At 40.5% G+C, this 21696-nt stretch overlaps 1 protein-coding gene across 7 annotated transcripts in view; it reads right to left on the bottom strand.

Moving 5' to 3' along the window:
• ESRRG (estrogen related receptor gamma) overlaps positions 1-21696 on the bottom strand; it is a 444044-nt gene that overhangs the window by 37754 nt on the left and 384594 nt on the right. For all 7 annotated transcript variants that reach the window (XM_036453512.2, XM_036453514.2, XM_036453510.2 and 4 more), the window contains 2 exons: positions 11341-11451; positions 7585-7746 (listed from right to left, as the gene is read on the bottom strand). In XM_036453512.2, coding sequence (XP_036309405.1) covers positions 7585-7746; positions 11341-11451 — 273 coding nt within the window. The remainder of the gene's footprint in view (positions 1-7584; positions 7747-11340; positions 11452-21696) is intronic.

Here is a 21696-nt window from a genome sequence, read left to right as displayed (position 1 = left end):
AAAGGAAGGAAGGATGAAAAGGCAGGAGGAAGACAGGCAGAAGGGATAGAGGGAGGGAGGAGAGGCAGAGCACTGACTGAAGGTTAAGTGTCAGGGCTAACATTTTGATATCTGGTTGGGTACAAGTCACTCAACGCACTTCTGCTCCAGTTTACCTGAGCCTCTCAATCAAATTCAATGCCCAGTGAGTCTGAACAGAGTCCAGGAAACAGTTCAATCTCAGCAACCTCTCACTGAAGGACGTTTCCAACCCCGCCGATGAGTAGCCAAACAGGGATTGCCTAGTCCCATTCAAATCTGTGGTCAGGGATCTGTAGGTTCATTTTCCATCCGACACCTTGTTTACTGATTTGAAGATGTGTCCTACACTCTCTCTTTTCATCCATCTTCCTTGCCTTTTATCTCTTTTGTAAGCGTGAGAGCACTATCATAGACAACATGTAAAGATAGGGCAGTATGTCTCATCCCGGTAGACTTATAATGGAAGGTAGGCCAGCAGTGTGGCACAAATGGCAGAGAACATGGAGGAAGTGGGTGAGGAGATGGAAGGAAGGCCTGAAAACTCCCTGACTCTCAAGTTGACTCATCTATCCAGGAGGGACAATAAGAAAAAAAACTTACCTACAGAATACCTACAGGATTACTGTAGATACCAACTATTAATAAAAGTTTGAAAGTGCTTTATAAAACCAATAGGACACATATGTGAATGCACATGTATTTATGAAGCCATGGATGCATGGTTCATGGTAAAAATCACATCACGTGTATCTATTTTATTTCCTCCAGTACCAAAGGCAGTGTAGACACATGGCAGACACACACTTAAATTGTATCCATGACTGTTATCATGCTTCCTCTTCAATCAGAGGCATACAAGGCATGGCTATGTGTGGATGGTAGAAGTAATGCTGACATAAGTGGTCACAGGGCACAGGTAACTTAGCATGGTCACAGATTGGTGACTTAGGTCACACAATGACAATGAGAGATAAAGACATAATGTGAGTCAAACTCCTGATTCTCAAGTTGACTCATCTATCCAGTAAGGATACTAAGACTAAAACCCACCTACAGAATCCCCGTGAGCCTCTGTAACAACATTTGGGTAACAACATTTGAGCGCCAGGTCTGTGTCTAAGAAACCTGCAAACTTGTTTGTTGTTGAAACATGTCAATACTTTTTTTTGGTCTGGCAAGAATAGCTGTAGAAAATGAAGGAGTCCTTAGGAAATATTTCTGATTACTTTTATCCTCAAAATATTCCCCAGCGTAGTAGTGTATATATCATAGTTATATCACAGCACATATCACAGTTGTAGCTTCAGAAGCTGATAAGCATTCTGTTATTTTCCCATTTGGCCAATGAGGATGGGCTGAATTCTTTAGGACAGAATGATGGCAATATCCACACCAGCTCCTCCTGGTTAAGAAGCTCATCCCCTTTCTACTACAACAAATATTTATTCTGAATATTTTTTGAAATGGCTTTTTTGGATCATTTGGTTTTAACAGCAACCAAATGACAACCTTTGTGCAGCGTCTTAGAGACCAAAATGGACATTCAATAGTTTATGTTTAGAACATGCTTGATAACTTGCAAGTAATTATACTTATGTGCATTTCCCCATTTGATTTTCATACTATAAGTCATGGCTATGGCCAGTAATAATTTACAAATTACTCAACTAGGGCATCTGAGGTTTTCTGATTGTACTTGCAAATCCCTCTACCCTTACAAACTGCAGCTCCAGGTTCAAAGCACACAAGGTAGTGAGGTACACTTATAAGTTAAGTAGTATTTTTTAAGTGCCAGGGCTTCAGTCTTAAATGTATATTTTCTCCATGTATCTAAAAGATTTCACAGTTTTGAAATCATTATGTGTACAAAAACATGTAATCCTGATTAAAGAAGCTGTAATCACTTAAACTCATCCACAGCAAAATAAAAATTACAACTTTGTGTAAATTTAGTAGAGATGCAGTGGAAGGTAGGCGCTCAGGGGGAAGGAACAGTGTGTGTTGTGCATTTTTAAAAAAATATATATATATTTTTATTGATTTTGTACAGAGAGGAAGGGAGAGAGATAGAGAGTTAGAAACATCAATGAGAGAGAGTCATCGATCAGCTGCTTCTTGCACACCCCCCACTGGGGATATGCCTGCAACCAAGGTACATGCCCTTGTTCGGAATCGAACCCGGGACCCTTCAGTCCCCAAGCTGACGCTCTATCCATTGAGCCAAACCGGTTTCAGCTGTTGTGCATTTTTAAAATCCACTAATCAATAAAAATGTATGAAGTGCCAATGATACAATCGGAAATAGCCTATTTGGTGCTATTTATATAACTCCCTTAGTCAATGATGCCTTGTTTTCTACGCTTCAAATCATAATCACATACTTATACACATGGAAACATGTTTTGTGTTACAAATGGATTTTTACCTTATGGTAATATTTCCACTATCCTTTCTTGTACTTTTTTATGCATTCTAATCACTTAATGGTGCTACCAGTTTAAGATAAGTAATGGGGACTGGCCAGCATGGCTCAGTGGTTGAGCATAGACCTATAAACCAGGAAGGCACGGTTCGATTCCCAGTCAGGGCACATGCCTGCTGGGGTTGTGGGCTCAGTCCTCAGAGGAGGACGTGCAGGAGGTAGCTGATCAATGAATCTCTCTCATCATTGATGTTTCTCTCTCTCCCTCTCCCTTCCTCTCTAAAATCATTTTTTTAAAAAGGTAAGTAATGGGAAATTTTTAACAACTCTTCTGCAACTTTGGATGAAGGATGACATAATCTTAAAAATTGGCCTCAACATAAAATGCTCCGGAACAATTAATGTATCTTTAAGCAGCGTGGTTAGCAACAAATATTTCAAATTATTGTCCCATAAATATATACCCTTATGTAGAAGTAGTTTACCCGTGTTCTTTGGAGATTTGTCATTTCTAGAAATGTCTTAATATTTCTGTTAAGAAAAATTTTAAAAGTCAAATGAACACGCCATTTTTTCCACTAAGGTTTTCACAAAATATGTTTCAGAGTAAATGGAAAATACTGGCTCTTATACTTTAGATTTCTGTTTATAATGTGAATAACTCTATGTAAAGACTGTTTTATCACTTCTTTTCCTGGTGTGTTTTTCGTTTAGAGCTTAATATTTCCTGCTTCCACTCTGTCTGAAGCAAAATTGTAGGTGTTGTTTTTTCCTTTTTCTGCTTGAAGTCATTGCTATAGACACGACTTAAAAAATGTGACAAAAGGGCCCCAAACTTGACCAGAGTGTTCCTTCTTTAGCTGGTAATCATTTCATTTGTCATGGGCTCCTATGGGCTGTGCTCTTTTAAGGGCCACCTGACTCAGGACCTGCTGCCTCTTGGTACCCGAGGTGCAGAAAATAATAATATTTTAATCACCAGCAGAGAACAGTCACAGATCTGGCTTGCAGGGCCGATAACCGTCTTATCACATCCCGAGAAACGTAGCTCTGATATCTACAAGCCTCCATTACTCGGCAGCCCGTCCTCAAACAGGCCGACAATGGCAGGAGAATGAAGTGGAGTGTGCCAGCCTGCGTATCTACATAAAGGAGATTAGGGGCGACAGCATTCGCTTTTACAGCTCAATCATATTGTGTTAGCACGCGCTTATCCGAGCGCGGCCTGGAATTGAAAGAGAAATAAAAAAGAGGCAGACAGATAGGAAGCAGAAAAGCGAGGCGTGAGCAATTTCTAAGGATATAAAAGGATGCTAATGGCGGGGCCCTGTCATTCTTAAGAAGGGCTATTAGGGCACGGTCATCTGTTCTTGTGCCCTGATGCTCCTCTGGCGAAAGTCAAGCGTTTTCCAAAGCCCTCGTGATCTATCTCTCTCTCTCTCTCTCTCTCTCTCTCTCTCTCTCTCTCTCTCTCTCTACCTCTACCTCTACCTCTACCTCTATCTCTCTTTCTCTCCTTTAGATAAAGTAGGATCATGTTTCATAACACACATTTCCATTTATATGATTTATTTAAGTAAGACAACTAATTCTATTTACTGATTTTTTTTTTAAAGGCCCACTCCGTGTGTATTTTTCAGTGGGTGCTGTTACTTAATTCTTCACTTTTTTTTTTTTTCATGTAGCAAAAGAGTACATTCTCAGGGATGCAGGAAGACAGCTGGTCTTAACTTGGGTGTTAAACTTGGTCTTTAAGAAGTGTGTGTGTGCTGCTCTAGTTGGTGTGGCTCAGTGGGTTGAGCATTGCTCCGTGTACCCAGAGGTCTGCGGTTCAATTCCCTCTAGCACATGCCCAGATTTCTCAGAAGGAAGGCGGAGGTGTGGGTGGGTGGGGAGAGATTAATCAGGGAACAAAGATGCATAGATGCATAACCTATGGACAAAGACAATAGTGTGGTGAAGGTCTGGGGGTGGTGGTGGTGGTACAGAGTAGGGTGTCAATGGGGAAAAAAAGAACATCTGTAATACTTTCAACAATAAATATAAATCATATATTAAAAAAAGAGTTTCAGTTAATTCTTATTTTGCTAAACCCTTTCTGAAACACCAAGATACTCCTTGAAAGAACTATCCTATATATTTTTATTAATTTCAGAGAGGAAGGAAGAGGGAGAGATAGAAACATCAAATGATGATCCCTCTCTATGGGGGATCCAGCCCACAAACTGGGTCTGTGCCCTGACCTAGAATCAAACCATGACCTCCTGGTTCATAGGCTGATGCTCTACCACTGAGCCACATGTGCTGAGCTCCTGGCAATCATTTACAGCACCCTCCGGGTGTCACAAAAACAGGAGCTGTGAGTCACCACTCCACTGTGACTGGCTCTGGCAATTACTACAGAGAGAGAATAACATCAGTGCTCACCAATGCTAAGCCCCCATTTAAGACTGAACACATAATCGTATGGTAATTGTTTCCACCACTGCAATTGCTGTTACTCATAGTTATTTAAAGTTACTGTCTTCCTCAGTCCCCGGAGCCCCTCCATGGGGACAAGTTCCTGTGTAAGCTGGCATTTCTACTTCGATGCATGACTGGTCCCACAGAAGGTCCTTATCATGGAATGTCTGTATCATACCCAACTATTGGCTTAGCACCTCCCTGACACCAGAAAGAATTGGAGAGAATTCTCTGAAACATGGTGGTTTACAGCCATGGTGACATAACCTTTCATGCTAGTAATAGTATCATCGTTATTATTTTGAAACTAGAGGCCACGTGCACAAAATCGTGCACTTGGAGGAGGGGGTCCCTCAGCCCAGACTGTGCCTTCTGACAGTCCATGACCCGTTGGGGGATGTCCGCCTACTGGGGATCGGGCCTAAGCCAGCAGTCAGACATCCCTCTCACAGTCTGAGACCTCTTGCTTCTTACCACCTACCTACAGCTGAGGTGGAAGAGGCTCCTGCCACTGCTGCTGCACTTAAGCCTGGCTTCTGGATGAGTGGTTTTCCCCTGTGGGAATGCACTGACCACGAGGGGGCAGCTCCTGTGTTTAGATTCTGCCCCTTGTGGTCAGTGCACATCAGAGCAACCAGTCGTTCTGCTGTTTGGTAGATTTGCATATTAGGATTTTATTATATAAGATAGTTCTTTCAAACGCAACCAACCAGGACACCAAAATACCCTGCAGGAAGCAATGCTGAATGTAAGCTTTAAGGCACAGGGTATATTTGCAAAGTGTGTACTTGTTTTCCCCTCTCTCAGTCCCAGATCTCCCTGTCTGTGAATTAAGGGTGATAATAACCAATTAATGGGATGGAACAATGGTTCTCAGTTGGGGACAGCTCAACTTTGCTCCCCAGAGGACACAGGCAGTGATAGTTTCAACATGTAAGTATATATGTGTACGTATAAAATGATAGAATATATAAATATAAATGAATTTAAGACCAAGACTAGTGTTAAATTATACACACACACTAGAGGCCTGGTGCATGAAATTTGTGCACTGGGGGGGTGTCCATCCCTCAGCCCAGCTTGCACCCTCTCCAATCTGAGACCTCTCAGGGGATGTCTGACTGATTTCCAGTTGGTCAAGCCTCTGGTCATGACGGACCCAGGGTTTTTATATATTAAAATTAATAATCTAAAAAACTATCCATGGATACTTCACCAAATGTTATTCTTATATCTTTTGGCTCTAAAACCCTTCCTAATACTTTCCTTCTGGGTAAGTTTATATTTATAATTCAAGCAAATTCTGACTGTTGCCACTGCTACCATTCCCAAATGTCTTAATATATCTATATATAAATTTTTTTTTGCTTTTCCTATAAATCATATGACAATCCTGATACAATGCCACCTATCTATATGATCCAATTCTCACACTTTTTGTATGCGCAGGGACCCCTGTGTAGGCATTGTCTGCAGAACACACTCCAGCTCACCTATTTAACTAGTTTTGACTTAATTCGGGGTGCTTTATTAGCAAACAGTGTAAGACAGAGTGGCCGGTATAATACAGAGTGATGTTTAAATTAGTTTACAATTTGCTTGGCCTCATCGAGAACAGCCCCGAACAAAGCCATTCAGAAACGTCAGCTGTGTCGCTAACCACTGTAACAAATTGTCGCCTGAGCACTGCACACCTAATGACTTCAAATTAGCTTCCCTGCGATACTGCCTGACAGTTCGTTACGACTGTTAGCGACATAGCTGGCGTATCATGACCAATAAATTGGTTTCAGTGTGGGCTGGGAAAGGGACTTCCATCAATTTGATTAAAGAAATTACTGTAGCATTCAAAGCATAAAGACAAACTAGTTTAAGGAGACAGAAATAAGTTAACTGTAACCAGGAAAGCCTGGCTCAACACTGAAAAACTTCCTTGTAAGCCATTTGAAGATCAACAGTCAAGCAAACAAACAAACAAAAAATTCTAGATGACTAGACTTCTCAGAATCTGTGGCTGGGCATAGGTTTGCTATGACAGGATGGGTCAAGAAAGAAAAGAAAGAGGCTATTTTAAAAGACTACTTTGAAGTTACCATAGGAGAAAATTTCCAATGTCAATGTAACATTTCCTTTCATTAATTTCTGTATAAATTCATGGTGAACAACTCATTGTAAACCAAAGCAAAGCTTGTGAATATGAATAGTATATGAATAAACAGTATAAATAGCCGCCATGAACAACAAAATGAATTATTCTTAAAAAGAAGGAAACACATTTACATTAGATGACTGGTGACAAAAATACCTCTTCCCATGAAAATAAAAGCAGAAGCATTTCCTTATGAGAAAGCTCAGAATTTTAAAAGAAATAAAGAACTGCATTGTTGTTGTTTTTTTTTTTTAAATTTATATTGTCTTTATCTTACACTGGCAATAGTACATCCATATAGGAAAACATAATTAACAAGAGTTCAAGTTGGTGCGGATAGAAAAAGGTTTAGGATTCTATGGAGATCAGCAAAGCTTTAAATTAAATATAATTTTAAAAAGGTAAATGTTATTTAAAAAAAAAAAATTCCAAAGAGAAAATGTAGAATTTGCCCAAATGTACATATACCACCTGCAGGATGAACTACAATATTTTTAACTTTTTTTTTTTTTTGTAAATGAGAATGTACCTGGAATATGCTTGGCCCATCCAATGATCACCACCAGCTCTCGGTCGGCCAAGTCGCACAGCGTGGTGAGGGCTTTGATGTCGCTGTCGGGGACGGTGGGGTCAGGCATGGCATAGATCTTCTCCGGTTCGGCCACCAACAAATGGGAAACAATCTTGTTATCTGCGGGATCAGACCAGAGCACTGCGAGATCACTAGTGGCATCATCCTTCTTTGACAACCCTCAGAGCATGTTGGGTTTTGAACAGAATTCAAATCGCCTACAAGAAACCCAATGTATTCTACTTAGGGTTCCCTATACACACATTCACCAGCATTGGGAACACACGTAGCGAGACAGAGAGGCTGAGGACCTAGCAGGTATATTCCCGTCTTCGTCTTCTCCTCGGCTCTACCTGCCTCTGCTGGAATGCAGCCTCTCTCTGGAACGGAAACGTTTGTAGCAAACAGGTAAGAGAAGTTAGATGCTCTCTGGGTTTAAGTCTTAAGAGGGATTTGGGGGAGCAGGTTAAGTAGTAGACAACAGCTTTCAGATAAAAACTCACAGTCAAGCACTGAAATCTGGAATATAATGTGGAAGGCGAAGAACTACTAATGCCCAAAGTCATCACGGTTTGAAAGTCCTTAATGGTCTGAATTCCTCTAAAGAAAAGCAATGGTCAGAGCCCTCCTGCTTGGGTGAACTAGCGACTCAATAACTCTATCTCTGTGGGACGCACTAAATAGAGACTTTTTTTTCCTTCCCCCTCTCCCTGCATGCTAGCCAATGTCCTCAATACAGACAATATCCGTTTCCAGAAAAATATTCCTATTTAAATGGCACAATGTGTTCTCCGTGAAGTGACTAATTCTTCAATCCTCTATTTTCATCTGTTGTGTTTAGTTCATTTTCTGGTTCACAGTTATCTGTCTGAAATTTATGATTTATCTTTTTAAAAACCTTCATAAAATAAACACTGGAGACAAATGAAAAGCATCGCATCAAATGTGTTTTATTGCCCGGGGCACGTGTGGGTTTATGGAGGAGCTGTAAAGGCTCCGAATGGAATGGCTTTTTCTGCATGGCCCCATTTTCCACGTGTGTGCCAAGCTTTAGATTTTTGTACTTTCCGCTAAGTGGGGACATGGAAATGGGTAAGAATAAATATTTCCATGTTCTATGTACTATACCCCTCTGGAAAAAAATAGGGCGTTAAGTGAGATTTTTGTGAGCCACGCTAAAGTTTCCTCTCTGTTTACTATGCCATTTTCCTTTCACTATAACTTTTCAACCCTAATTGAAATACTTCCTATTCACTTGAATTGAAAACATAACATTCTTTGAATGGCCTTTAACATGATAACAAGGAGACTCATCCAAACTACAATGTATTTTTATAAAATAAAGTATTTTTTCCTGAGGTATCTTAAAATGTTATTATTACTGCTCCCCTAGGAATTGCATGCATTGCCAATCATCAACAGATAACCATTCATTGGCAGTGATATTCAATTAACAGGAAACTGCAGATTTGGGAGAAAATATCCCTAAATGCCATAGTTTCTGGTAAACATTAAAGTTAAATAGAGAGACTTTGTATTTTTATTTTATTATTATTAGTATTGTTTTACTTTGCAGGATCTGCAGAGAATGGCATTGGTTTCCTGCATGTGTTCGAGAAACAACACCTTATAGTTTTAGTTTCGCTCTGAAAATCAACAAAGCATGTGAGCAACCACTGGATTCCCATTCCAGAGGAAAGTGCAGTGATAACAGGAAACCCTGAAATTCCAGTTCTTATTTATCACAGGAAACATGCTACCTGTTTCGGCCACGCCCACAGGCACTTGACTTGGGGTCAGAAAAATGGGGTGGCAGCTTGAAAATGCCCATCGTTCAGAAGACGGAATAGCCCGCGGCACTGCTTCTAGGTAAATCTTAGTTAATGTTTCCCTAATTAGAATCAATAGAACCCAATTTCCACTCTGGGGCTTTAGCTCTACCCAATCAGTCAGGTTCCAGAAATCTCCCCAGCCGCTTTCCGCCAAGGGCCCGAGGACCATCTCTGGACACTTATCCGACAGGATCTGAAAATTAAGTTTTATAAATGTTTGTTACCAAAACACGCTAATTGGATGGACTCAGGAAAATTAACTCAGAGGCCTTGAGATAATGAGTAATGATTTATTAGGAACCCTTTTTATCTCCCATGAATGCAGCTCACTGAAATTGCTGTAATCTCCTTACAGGTACTTGACATGTCACTTCCCAATTCCTCTGGTTTACATCTCAAACCATAGACATTCCTTTATCAAGGGCCGGTGTGCATTTTTCTCTCCAGAGAGGAAATTATCAATGGTTTTGGTCAATGTTTGCATAAAATGAATGAGAAATGGGCACTCTGTGTATTACCGAATCCAGGCAAACTAAGCCTCTGATGAAATTAAGCATTAGTGTTTATTGCACTTTATTGTATTATCAGAAAGTTTTTTTTTCTATATAATAATGTGCAAAATCTGCTTAATGTAGTCCGGGATTGTACTTGCAGAATGCCAAAGAGTTTATGCAGGCTGCGGAGGAGATGATGCCAGATTGGACAATTGAAGGTATAATCAACATAATGTTTTTTGGAAAGGCAAAAGGAAACTATGCCATATGTTCACTTAAGCTTTAATTTTATGTAAAACTGGTTGTTTCCCCTTTGACATAGCTGAAATGTCCTTTCGTTTACAGTTCAGGGTCTGTTTTATTTATTTAACCCATCCCCATATGCTCACTGTACGGTGCGCAGCAGCGACCCCTCCTGGAGAGTCAGGCGCTTTTTTCCTCTTCTCTTGAAAGCAGATAACAACAAAACACCCGTGCCTCTTCTGGAACCGCTGTCAGTGTGAGTGAGTGCTGGGTGTGTCACCGGAGACAAAGACAGCTGAATGCGAGCACTCTCTCCACTAAGTCTTCTCAGTGGCTGATCTGAACTCTTTGCACAACCCCCCCTAAAATGCTAGGGCTGTTGCACAGCAGCTGTGAACTGATTTTTTCAGCAAATGGGATACAGCTATTGCCTCAATCTATATTCCAGCTCTTTTACTTAATGGCAAAGAGAATGGGGCTTGCATTTGAGCGCCGTACCACCGCCTCTTCCGATGGCAACCTGGCATTAGGAAACCACGGGCTCTTAAAAAACAATTCACGATGCCCGTAAGGACACCTGAGACGGAACCATCAACCTATGCTTGTTATTAGCGGGGCCCATTCTTGTTTTAATCTATTGCTAGCTAGTGTGTTAACCTTCTCTAGCTGCAAATTAATGAGGCTCCTAATGTATTTTCAGGGGGAGGTTGAGCAGTCAAACTCATTTAGTTAGCGAAAACTACAAAAATCACTTTCTTGTGAAATCTGAAACGAACAGCTCCAATGAACTAATGATCACAGTGTGATCCGTTTGATGTACCTCTGAAAATAAAAGGAGCCGGTAAATGTAAAACCCGCACTATATAAGCAATGCCTTAATGTGCTTCTGCTCCCACAAAATGACTAGGTGAATAAAGGGAGGGACGAGAGAAGCCAGAGAAAAGAAAAAGACTGTGAGTCGAGTTGCTGTTGCCCCCTCAAAGGCAATCCCTGGGATGAGAGCCATGGCCCCCCAACAAAGATAAGCCTCCTTGAAGTCCGTCTGGATGGGCATGCCAAAGTGATATGTAGAGCCAACAGGGAGTGGGGCACGTGGGAGGGGGGATTCCGAGGGCTGGGCAACCAGACATGTCTGCGGTACTTACATGGCTTTTTGGCTGGCTGAACCAGCTGGGGGTTCAGGTAGGGGCTGTTCTCCGCATCTATTCTGCGCTTGTACTTCTGCCGGCCTCCACGTACTCTGTCAAGACGCACTCCTGTGGGCAAAGACAGTCACATGTTTACTATGGCGGTAGATCTCTTCAAAAACGAATTCACTGCATAGAGGGCATCGCCCATGGGTGCTGGGAAATGGACAATTGATTCAGAATGGTCAAGGGGCATGAGAGGGATGTAAAAAGAGTGGTGGCTATGCCAAGATTACCAGGGATTGGAAACCAAATCGAGGAGAGGATAATGAACTGGATAGACATCATTTTATGCAAGACCGTCAAAGTGACATGTATACCTCAAAGAAAAGGCGTGTTTCATGTGAATTAATACAAAGAAAGTGTTTCTCAAATTAAAGACAGGACCATTTGTATCCTCTATGTCAGTTTCCCCTGAAAGCTCTATATGTAGGATCAGGTAGACCAGTCGGCCAGCTACCCAACCCTGTGGTAACCTGTATGTAAAGACCCTGAGAAATGAATTGCATTGAAAGTATCTCTATGCCAAGGAGATGAAATGCAAGGATTGTTCCATATTATCCTTTCCCATATTAACATGTTTCGGAAGGAGAATGTTATTTACATTTTGGGATCTGTATTTTCCTTCAAAAGAGAGAAAGCTGGGAGTTGGTTTTGACTGAACCAACAGGATAGGAAGAGGAGCTTCCTGAAATAATCCAGAAGAGGGTGTCAAAGAAGGGGTAAGCTCGCAGGGCACAGCTGGAGGGGGAAGTGAGGAAGAAGGCAAAAGTAAATGGGCTTTTGTAAAACCTTCTCCCAAAGAGCAATGGGTTGGGTCAAGATGCAGGGAGTTTTGCTGGCAGTGAGTTTAAGAGATCAAGAGCAAAAAAGAAAGGAAAGGAATAAAAAATAATGTTTTATTTATGAGAAAGGGGCGGGGAAGAGCTTGTTAATAACCTGGATTCCAGTGTGACTGTAAAGTTTAGAACAGGACATTACATAACCATTGTAAAACAAAGACAAGTTCACTTGGGAGTGAGAGCGAGGAGAGAGCCTCTTTTTTTGGTAGTAGGTTGTATCTTAAACCGTGTAATATCCTCCATTAATAAATTCAACCAAGAAATGCATCACACATAGTTTGGCATATTTCAAACTGAGTACAAAATAGATTTGGTTTAATAGCATCATTAGTTTTATTATTTTACTGAAGGGCCTCTGAGAGCCTTGAATAAGCACGCAGCCTCGGCAAAACTCTCAGAGGAAGATACAGGTTAGGCAGTGCTTTTGCAAACCAATCTAAGGGTCCAGTTTGGGGAATATTATTAATACCACGTGACATATGAGTTGTGGATTACCTGAGATGCAGGAAACAGTTTGAAAAAGGCTGATAAATCTCTAAGTGAATTCCAAAGGTCCGTAATATATACACAAATGGTAAGGATTATTAGTGATCCATAAAATAAAGAAACACAAATGTTTATATTATCTTAATAATAAATACTACTTTGAAAGTTGATGGTCCTTTAGTGAAACTCACATACACTGGTTTCTGGACAAAGCCTGAAATGCCATATTGAAACATCAGAGCAAAATTGAACTAAAATCAGTAGACAACTTCAAGAGCAATTAAGCAGGTTTAGACAAATAAATATCAAAAACAAAGAAATTGGGTACACTACATATTTGCTGAAAATAATAGTGAATGCCACAAAAAAAGCTATATGCCATGGCATCATAAATTATCCCTAAATAGTATATGAACACTATGTTTTTTTTAAAAAAAGCATAATTTGCAAATAAGAATGGTTGACTTGTTTTTTAAGTATTTTGTTAACTAGCTCTGTAAACTTCAATGAGTTCCTTAACTTATTCCCTTTTACACATATAAGATGGATGAAAAGACAATATTCTCTCCAAAGTTTTGTTGTGATGATCTAATGTTTATCCTATATAATAAAAACCAACAGTGGAACTTCCAGAACAATGGGTCGACCAGTCGCTATGATGCGCACTGACCACTAGGGGGCAGATGCTCAATGCAGTAGCTGCCCTCTGGTGGTCAGTACGTTCCCACAGTGGGAGTACTGCTTGACAGACCATGATAAGCAGCACTTCCATAGCAAGCTGTGTCCACAGGTCATGCCCCCACCACCGGTGCACAGGGGCCCCTAGTATTAATATATTAATGCAATTGGATAGTACACAAATGTAATACTAAAATATTTTATAAACTTTAAAATTCCAAGAAAAATAAAGTCACTATCTTATAATTTTGTTGAAACATTGCTATATTATTTTATTTAAAGATATGTTACATCATGCTTATTTATTGAAAATCCATTCCCATGGCATTTGACATTCTATCCTGCTTCAGTACTGTATGTAAACAGATTTGAGGTATGATGAAGTGATAAGATAATTCAAAAAACACAAGACAAATAATGATACTATATGATGCCTAAGTGACTAATAGAATTATTTGGTATCCCATTCTATTTACTGTTCACTCCTGTCACGAATATCATTTATGCATGTGATTATTTTAGAATAGACAGAGAAATGAACCCAAATTCCATAAAAAAAGAATGTTTTTCCTGATTTTGCTTTAAGCCTGCAATACAAATTTGAGAAGAGAACTGATAATTATCCAATTAACATGATACATGTAAAAGCCTCAAACTATTTTAGCAGAAACAAATAAGCAAACAAAATAACAACATTTACAATCAGGACCTGAGAAATCCAGATTTTCCCTAAACAAACACCAGCCTAATCCAAACATTTCCATGAAAGGGAAATTTCACATCTTTTCACCTCTTGACAATCTTAAACACAAACAATTTCTGTTTCGATGTCATTTGTAAGCCAGTTTGGAAAAACGTTTAAAAATAAGATTTCTCTGAGGAAATAAGATAGCCACTGTATCCAATATATGACAGGATTTGAAGTTAATTAAGGCATCTGGATTTTCCATTCAGGTGGAGACTGCCCTTATCTTTTTTTTATATAAAATATTTTAATAGTTGGCATTACCTACAAATAGAGCATTTCCTCCCACATGGCTGCCTCTCTCAAATACTGCGTGAGCCTACGTGGCCACAAGGGAATTGCAAATCTCACACACTGTCAGAATTTACAAAATTGGGAACGCAAGACTAGGGCAAGGAGGGGGAAAAAATATGCTGGGAGGCAAATAAACTCCAAGATACGTAAAGCAGTTCAGCACCAGGGCTTCTAAGTCAGCTAATTTTAAGTCTGCACTTTATGCCCAAATGCAAATTCTTATATGATGTAGTCCAAAGTCAAAAGTATTGTTCGCATTTTTAACAGGGTAGAGTCTGAGGCATGTCACCGAACAGCAAAAGACCTTCCCTGCCGAGAATTACCCAGGCTACCCTAACCTACTTTTCCAAATTAAAAACACGCCTTAGATACTGTTCGCAAACAAGGTTTGCTATACACATGAATTGCAAAGACAACTCCTTCCCTGGAATACTTAAGAAAGATGCAAAGAGTCACATTAAAGTAAAGATACTTTTAAAAAAAAGGTAATGAAGTGAATGACTACTAAATTTAGAGTTGTATTAAATAAATGACCCCCACCACCACGAGTGCATGAATTTTCTGCACCGGCTCAGTGGTTGAGCATCAACCTATGAACCAGAAGGTCACGGTTTGATTCCCAGTCAGGGCACATGCCTGGGTTACGGGCTCACCCAAATATTGGGTGAAACTCTCTTTTTAATAACTGATCACAATACAGTCAGTTCCAAAATAAATGCAGGAGGCAGCTGATCAATGATTCTCCCTCATCATTAATATTTCTATCTCTCCCTTCCTCTTTGATGTCAATAAAAATATTTTTTTTTTAAAAAGGAATTTGAAATAACCACAGACAAAGTGCTTTGCAGGGGGCATACTGTTGCATCAGGGGTAAAAGTACTCCATAGGAAGCACAGAGCCCTAATCTGTGACACATAGGCGTACAAATTAGGTCATTGCAACAGGTGACACGTTTTAATTGAATGTCTTCTGTCTTTGATTCTGACAAAAGGTGAATGGAAATAAATGAGTCTGGCAAGACGGCCCTGAGCCTTACAATAGCCAATATCTCATTATTTTTAAACAGCTATCTATAAACTGATGCTGACAAGCCCTGAGCCTTTTATTTCTGCTCAAGATGAGGTGGCTGTGAAGAGGTAGGAAGGGAGGGGGGGAGAGAAAGGAAAAGGGGCACTCAGAACATCACATTAAACATGCAATACCGACCACTATTGCTTCCCGATGTAATTAAAGGAAATCTCCAATTCGAAGGGAACTATTTCTTACTTTGTGTGATGTCAGGAAGAATGAGAGAGAGCATGCTTGGCCTGCATTTGCTAAACATAGTTTAAAAAAAGGAAAATAAAAGAAAGTATTTTTTTTCCTTCTTTTTTCCTATTAAATATTCCAGAAACTGCCTGGCTGTGTGGCTCAGTGGTTGAGTGTCGTTGACCTATGAACCAGGAAGTCACAGTTGGATTCCCAGTCAGGGCTCATGCCTGGGTTTGTGGACTTGATCCCCAGTGTGGGGCATGCGGGAGGCTGCCAATCAATGATGTTTCTCTCTCATTGATGTTTCTATCTCCCTTTCCCTCTCCCTTTCTCTCTGAAATCAATAGAAATATATTTTAAAATAATTATAATAAACGTTGGGGAAATGCATACTCCCGGGGCCAAAAAGAAAGCTGTGCAATAAAGTGCTGAATCTGGTGTAGTCCACAGTCCATGCATTTCTTCTTAAATTAGGATGTGCAAAGAGTGTGTGAAAGAGCACAGAGAACACTAGTGATATTTCCAGATGCCAAATATGCCGGGTCTCATGGTTGGAAAGCCTGCACTTGAACCAGGTCCTGAACTTTCTGGTATACTTCCCTGTGTGTTTGAAAGGCAATCTGGGTTAAAACCAAACTTCAAGATATTTTATTTATTGTACATATTCATATTAATTCAACAAAAAAATTTGAGGGTTGAGGGTATGGTGAGAAAAGATACTTTAGTTGAAACAGCTTCCAAAGATTAAAATTCAGCCAAATGAATTTGGTGTATGTACTAATTATGTATTACTCATCATGCACATGCCTGCCACTTAGAAGGCACTCAAAAATACTAAGTGAGCATGAGCCCTAGCTGGCTTGGCTCAGTGGATAGAGCATTGGCCTGCAGACTGAAAGGTCCCAGGTTCAATTCTGGTCAAGGGCACATGCTCTGGTTGCGGGGTTGATCCCCAGTAAAGGGGCATGCCAGAGGCAGATGATCAATGATTCTCCCTCATCATTGATGTTTCTCTTTTTCTCTCTCCTCTTTTCCTCTCTGAAATCAATAAAAATATATTTTAAAAAATCTAAGTGAATAAACAAATTTACAAAGTGCTTTCTAGCCATGCACTAATTAGATGTTTTTCATTTGATTGCTTTTCTTTTGGTACTTCTACTAAACCCAGAATGTATACACAGCAAGGTAGAAACCTCTTGTCAATAATTCTTGTGTACTGTTTTCCTTAATATAGTAGTATATTCTAACTTTATAAAGGTACATAAAACTTGAAGACAACAAAAGAGAACTGAAAAAGTGTTGTTGAAAAGAACGATAGCAGAATTTAATTTTTTTTTTCAATATGCATCCTGAATATCACAGGAGGAAACCACATTTGATTTTCTGGAAATCCCTCAGAGAGATCCTAAGAAAAACTGACTAATGAGAATTTTATTTAGATACTGAATATTGAGCAAGAAAGACCCTAGGTGCCCATCCTTGGCAAATCTGACAAACGGTTCCCTTTCTGAGGCATTTCTATTGCTCTCCTGGCTGGAAGCAGATGAATGAGGATGATCACGTGTTGAGCTCTCTTCCAGCTCTGAGATTCTATGAATGAAATGTGGTACTTAAAATGATGGAATTGACCCATGGACTCAAAGTACAACTGCCTTGGCAGTTGGAAGCATCAACACACTTCGTATTTTAAATCAGGGAAGTCCAGAGCCAAATGGACGGCACTAATCAACCAGAAGGGCAGAAGGCTTTCTGGCACAGGTCTTTGCGCTCCCCTCCCAGTGACCTTGGCCGAATGCATTTCCTTTTGTTCTTGACGAGAATCAAGCAAACAAAGTGCCCGTGCTTGAAAAATGCTTCTAGCTTATTACCGCATTAGAGAAAGATCGATGCCTGTTGCACACCGCCATGGAGATGAAGTATGAGAAATCTTACAAAGCTTCAGATTTGATTTTACAACATATAGACTAGTCTGTGCCAAGGAGAGAAAAATATGACCTAATAACAGATATTTTGAAGACAACCAATGAGTAGTGAATGGCTATTCTGTTATGTAACTGAATTTCATCTGGGGTTTAAAAAATAAAAAGGCATTTGGATAGTCTGGCTGGCTTGGCTCTGTGGTTCAGCATTGACCTATGAACCAGGAGGTCACAGGTTGGATTCCCAGTCAGGGCAGATGCCCGGGTCTCCATCCTCAGTAGGGGGTGTAAAGGAGGCAGCTGATCAATGATTCTCTCTCATCATTGATGCTTCTCTCTCTCTCTCTCTCTCTCTCTCTCTCTCTCTCTCTCTCTCTCTCTCTCTCTCTCTCTCTCTCTTTCCCTTCCTCTCTGAAATCAATAAAGTTATTTTTTAAAAGCAGTAACGATTTCACTGTATTCTGGTAAAGTAGCATATGGACTTTTTTTTTGGGGGGGGGGTTAGTGAACTGTAGAAAGGAAGCAATGTTACAAGGCTTCTCTGTGAACTTTCATTGCAATAGTTACAGTGCATGTCTATCAAATCGCTTATGAGGACAAATTTATGAAAACAACCAAGAGTAAAGCTTTGTTCTTAATAAGAAACATGAATATGTATGCAATTTTAGCCAGACTAAATAAACCCAAAAATGAATAAATAAAAAAATAAGGACACTAATTGTCACACGGGAAGGCTTGTCTCCCTTTCTGCTCTGGGAGCATTTATATTTAGAGTTTCAAAAGAGAACTCACAGTTTTAAACACAACAATTCAGAAGGAGACAAAAAGCAAAGGAATCGAAAATGAAACCACTATGGAGCAAGTAGAATGTACAGTATCTGCCCCACTTAGTAATAAGCCTTTTTACACCAGAGATAACTATAGATTTGCAAGGAATACATGATAGTTAGTGTCCAAGCAATAGTATGCAATTGCTGAGATGTGTCCGTTTCCTAAGCAGGACTCTACTTAGAAAGCTTACAGTGAGCCATTAATCCTAATTCTTCATGAAACATCTTTGGAAACTGCACAAGCTAGTAAAATCCGATGTTAGAGGCAACAATGTAAGCATGAACTATAGCAAAGAGAGTTGTGTGAATCCCTCCACGTCTCTGCAGGCATGAGACACTAACATGTGTTCCCCTGGCTAAAGCTCAATCATCAATACATTTGAACCAATATCAGTACATAAGTGGATTCCACCTGTGATTCCACTTTTATATGTAATCTAATGGTTTCATTTGAATGGCGTCCATGGATCATTGGAGATTTTAGCATCTGAAATCAGTGCTATTTGAGTTTAGCAAACTTGCAAATTTTGCTGCCGTTATAATTATGCTGTCTCGATGGGTTACTGTTTCTTCTACAACCTTTTCATATGTGAAGTCCCATAAAATACCCTAAATGTCAACAGAGGTTTTAGAGAGCTTCCAGTTGATGCATACACCAAGATGCTCAGAGAATAATGTGACCGGGGAGGGCATATTGCTCAGGAATTTCCCCCATTCTTTGCCTTATGCATTTCTTCACTGTGACTGTTCTTCAGGTGCATATTTCATAATAAAATAACAAGTGAAGACCTTCTTGAGTTCTGTGAGACACAACAGAAAATTATCAAAATTAAGGAGTAAGGGAATCTACCATTTATAACCGCTGGGTCAAAAATATGGGTGGACTTGAACTTGTGATTGGCAATGGTGGGCAATCTCGTGGGACTAAACCCTTAACCTGTGGGATCTGATGCTGACTAACTCCAGGTAGGTAAGTGTCAGAACTGAATTGAACTGAACACCCAACTGGGGTCTGGAGAATCAGAGAACTCATCGTTGGTGTTGGAAAAGACTCCAGAATGACAAAAACAAAACAAACAAAAATTCAATATCAAGGACTTCTATATCTTGGCTTTTTAAAGCCATTCTCCACCACAAAGAACTAAAGGTCCTTGGAGAAGCAGCCAACTCTATGTAGAACATAAACCTAGGTTGTCTTTTTGTGTCAGAAATGGAACAAAGTGAGCAAATATCCTGGCTGGTGTGGCTCAGTTGGTTGAGCATGTCCCATGAAGGGAGCGGGTTCAATTCCTGGTCAGGGCAGATGCCCAAGTAGCTGAATTGGTCCCCAGTCAAGACGTTTATGGGAGACAAAAAAATCAATGTTCCTTTCTCATGTAGGTGTTTCTCTCTACTTCTCCTTCTTCACAGGGACAACTATAAAACTATTTTTTTTTTCTGCCTCACCCTGCATTAGAGTTTCCAGTAATGCCCTGAGCTTAATGTTTTTATTTTTATTTATTTTATTTTTAATACATTTTTATTGATTTCAGAGAGGAAGGGAAAGGGAGAGAGAGAAATATCAAATGATGAGAATCATTGATTGGCTGCCTCCTGCACGCCCCCTACTGGGGATCCATGTGCCCTTGACTGGAATTGAACCCGGGACGCTTCAGTCCCCAGGCCGACGCTCTATACACTGAGCCAAATCAGCTAGGGCAATGTTTTGATTTTCTTTTTATGTACCCTGAACTTAGATTTTAATGACACTGGACTCAGTGCAAATTCAGGATGGTGCTGCCATCTTGGTAACACCGCTCAGAGGCGATCATTTGAAAAATACCTGTGTTCTGCTTTGTGATTTAGGAAGCACTTCACCTTGTTTGCATCATCAGATTCTCACATTCCAACCCAGAAACAGGAATTGCTATGTCCCATTTCACAAAGAGACAAACTGAGGCAGGTTCCATCCCTGACAGGGCTCCTGGGTGACAGTGAGCACACTGGCAACAGTACCACCTGGCTGCCTTCTTACATACTAGACACTGTCTGCAGTTCCGCCTTATGAGAAGGAAGCAGGAGTCAGTTAGATAAAGAACTGCCCTGGAATGAGCCGGTATTGTCCCGGCTGCTCAGTGTGGATGAATAACAGTCCGATGCCATCCCAACTAACGCACGGAGGGGCTGCAATAATGTGTCTCCTTTCCATTGTCACTTGCTTCTTAACAAAAATGGACAGTCTTATTGTTAATTGTGAGTTTTCTTTTAAGAAAGAAAATGAACAAAATCAATTATAGTTGTTGGTGCCTCCCATCTATCTGAGGCTCAACTTTACTGTTTTAATTAAATGGAAATATAGACCCATTGTTTTAAAGGCAATAAAGAGACCATTCCAACCTTGATACTGCCCCCACCTCCCGGAGCCCTGTCTTTTTAACCTGGGCCGTGCCCGACAATGAGGCCAACCACGGTCTAAAAGATTGGATTGTGATAATGGTACCTGTAAACTCCCGCCTGAATTCTAATTAGCCCCTACAAATCCTACTCATCACAAGTCTACACCTGGCTGTGCACTTTTGCAAAGTTTGAGTAGTTTTGAGTTTAAAGTTATTTGATAAAGTTAGCAGACTTGAAATCAGAAGGAACTATATGTAAGTTTAAATAAAATTCTAAGTTATTACTCCATTCATGCCGGCTGAATCCTATGGTGATACAAACCCTGAAACACAGGGAGAACCTCTGACAATGGGTGTGAAGGTTACACTTACTGGTGGCTTGCCAGTTTATGTTTATGTGCTCTGACCCGGAATCCAACCTTGACCTCCTGGTTCATAGATCGAAGTTGAACCACTGAGCCAAGCTAGGCAGGTCCATTTGCGTATTTTGAGGATGCTGCCCCAAAGCCCATGCAAAGAGCAGCGGGGGATTATCCACTTCCTATGGCGAAGCACACGTGTTCTTACATCACTCCCCCTCTTGCATCTTCCCTGCAACAAGCCCCCCCCCCCCTTCCCTGAGGTCAGCAGGCTCACCAAGAAAGTAAGATGAAGAAAAACATATAGCGGGATTACTGTGCGGGTTTTCCCTACATGCACCCCGTGGCCACCGCCTTCCCCCTGTGTGCACCGTATCGCATTACTGCCCAAAGCAATCAGGACTTCTGTCACCCAAGGACTCTTCATCCTGGAGGGCCTCTCTCTTTTCCTGATAAGACTGCCAAATCCTCTCTGCAAAGGAGCTCATGTGAACACTTTATTTTTGGTGTGAAAACAACACAAAACAAAAGGCCC

The sequence above is a fragment of the Pipistrellus kuhlii genome, unplaced genomic scaffold, assembly GCF_014108245.1.
Source record: "Pipistrellus kuhlii isolate mPipKuh1 unplaced genomic scaffold, mPipKuh1.p scaffold_m20_p_25, whole genome shotgun sequence".
NCBI lineage: Eukaryota > Metazoa > Chordata > Mammalia > Chiroptera > Vespertilionidae > Pipistrellus > Pipistrellus kuhlii.
The sequence above is the reverse complement of the archived record's forward strand: the minus strand, read 5'-3'. Positions and strand labels throughout refer to the sequence as shown.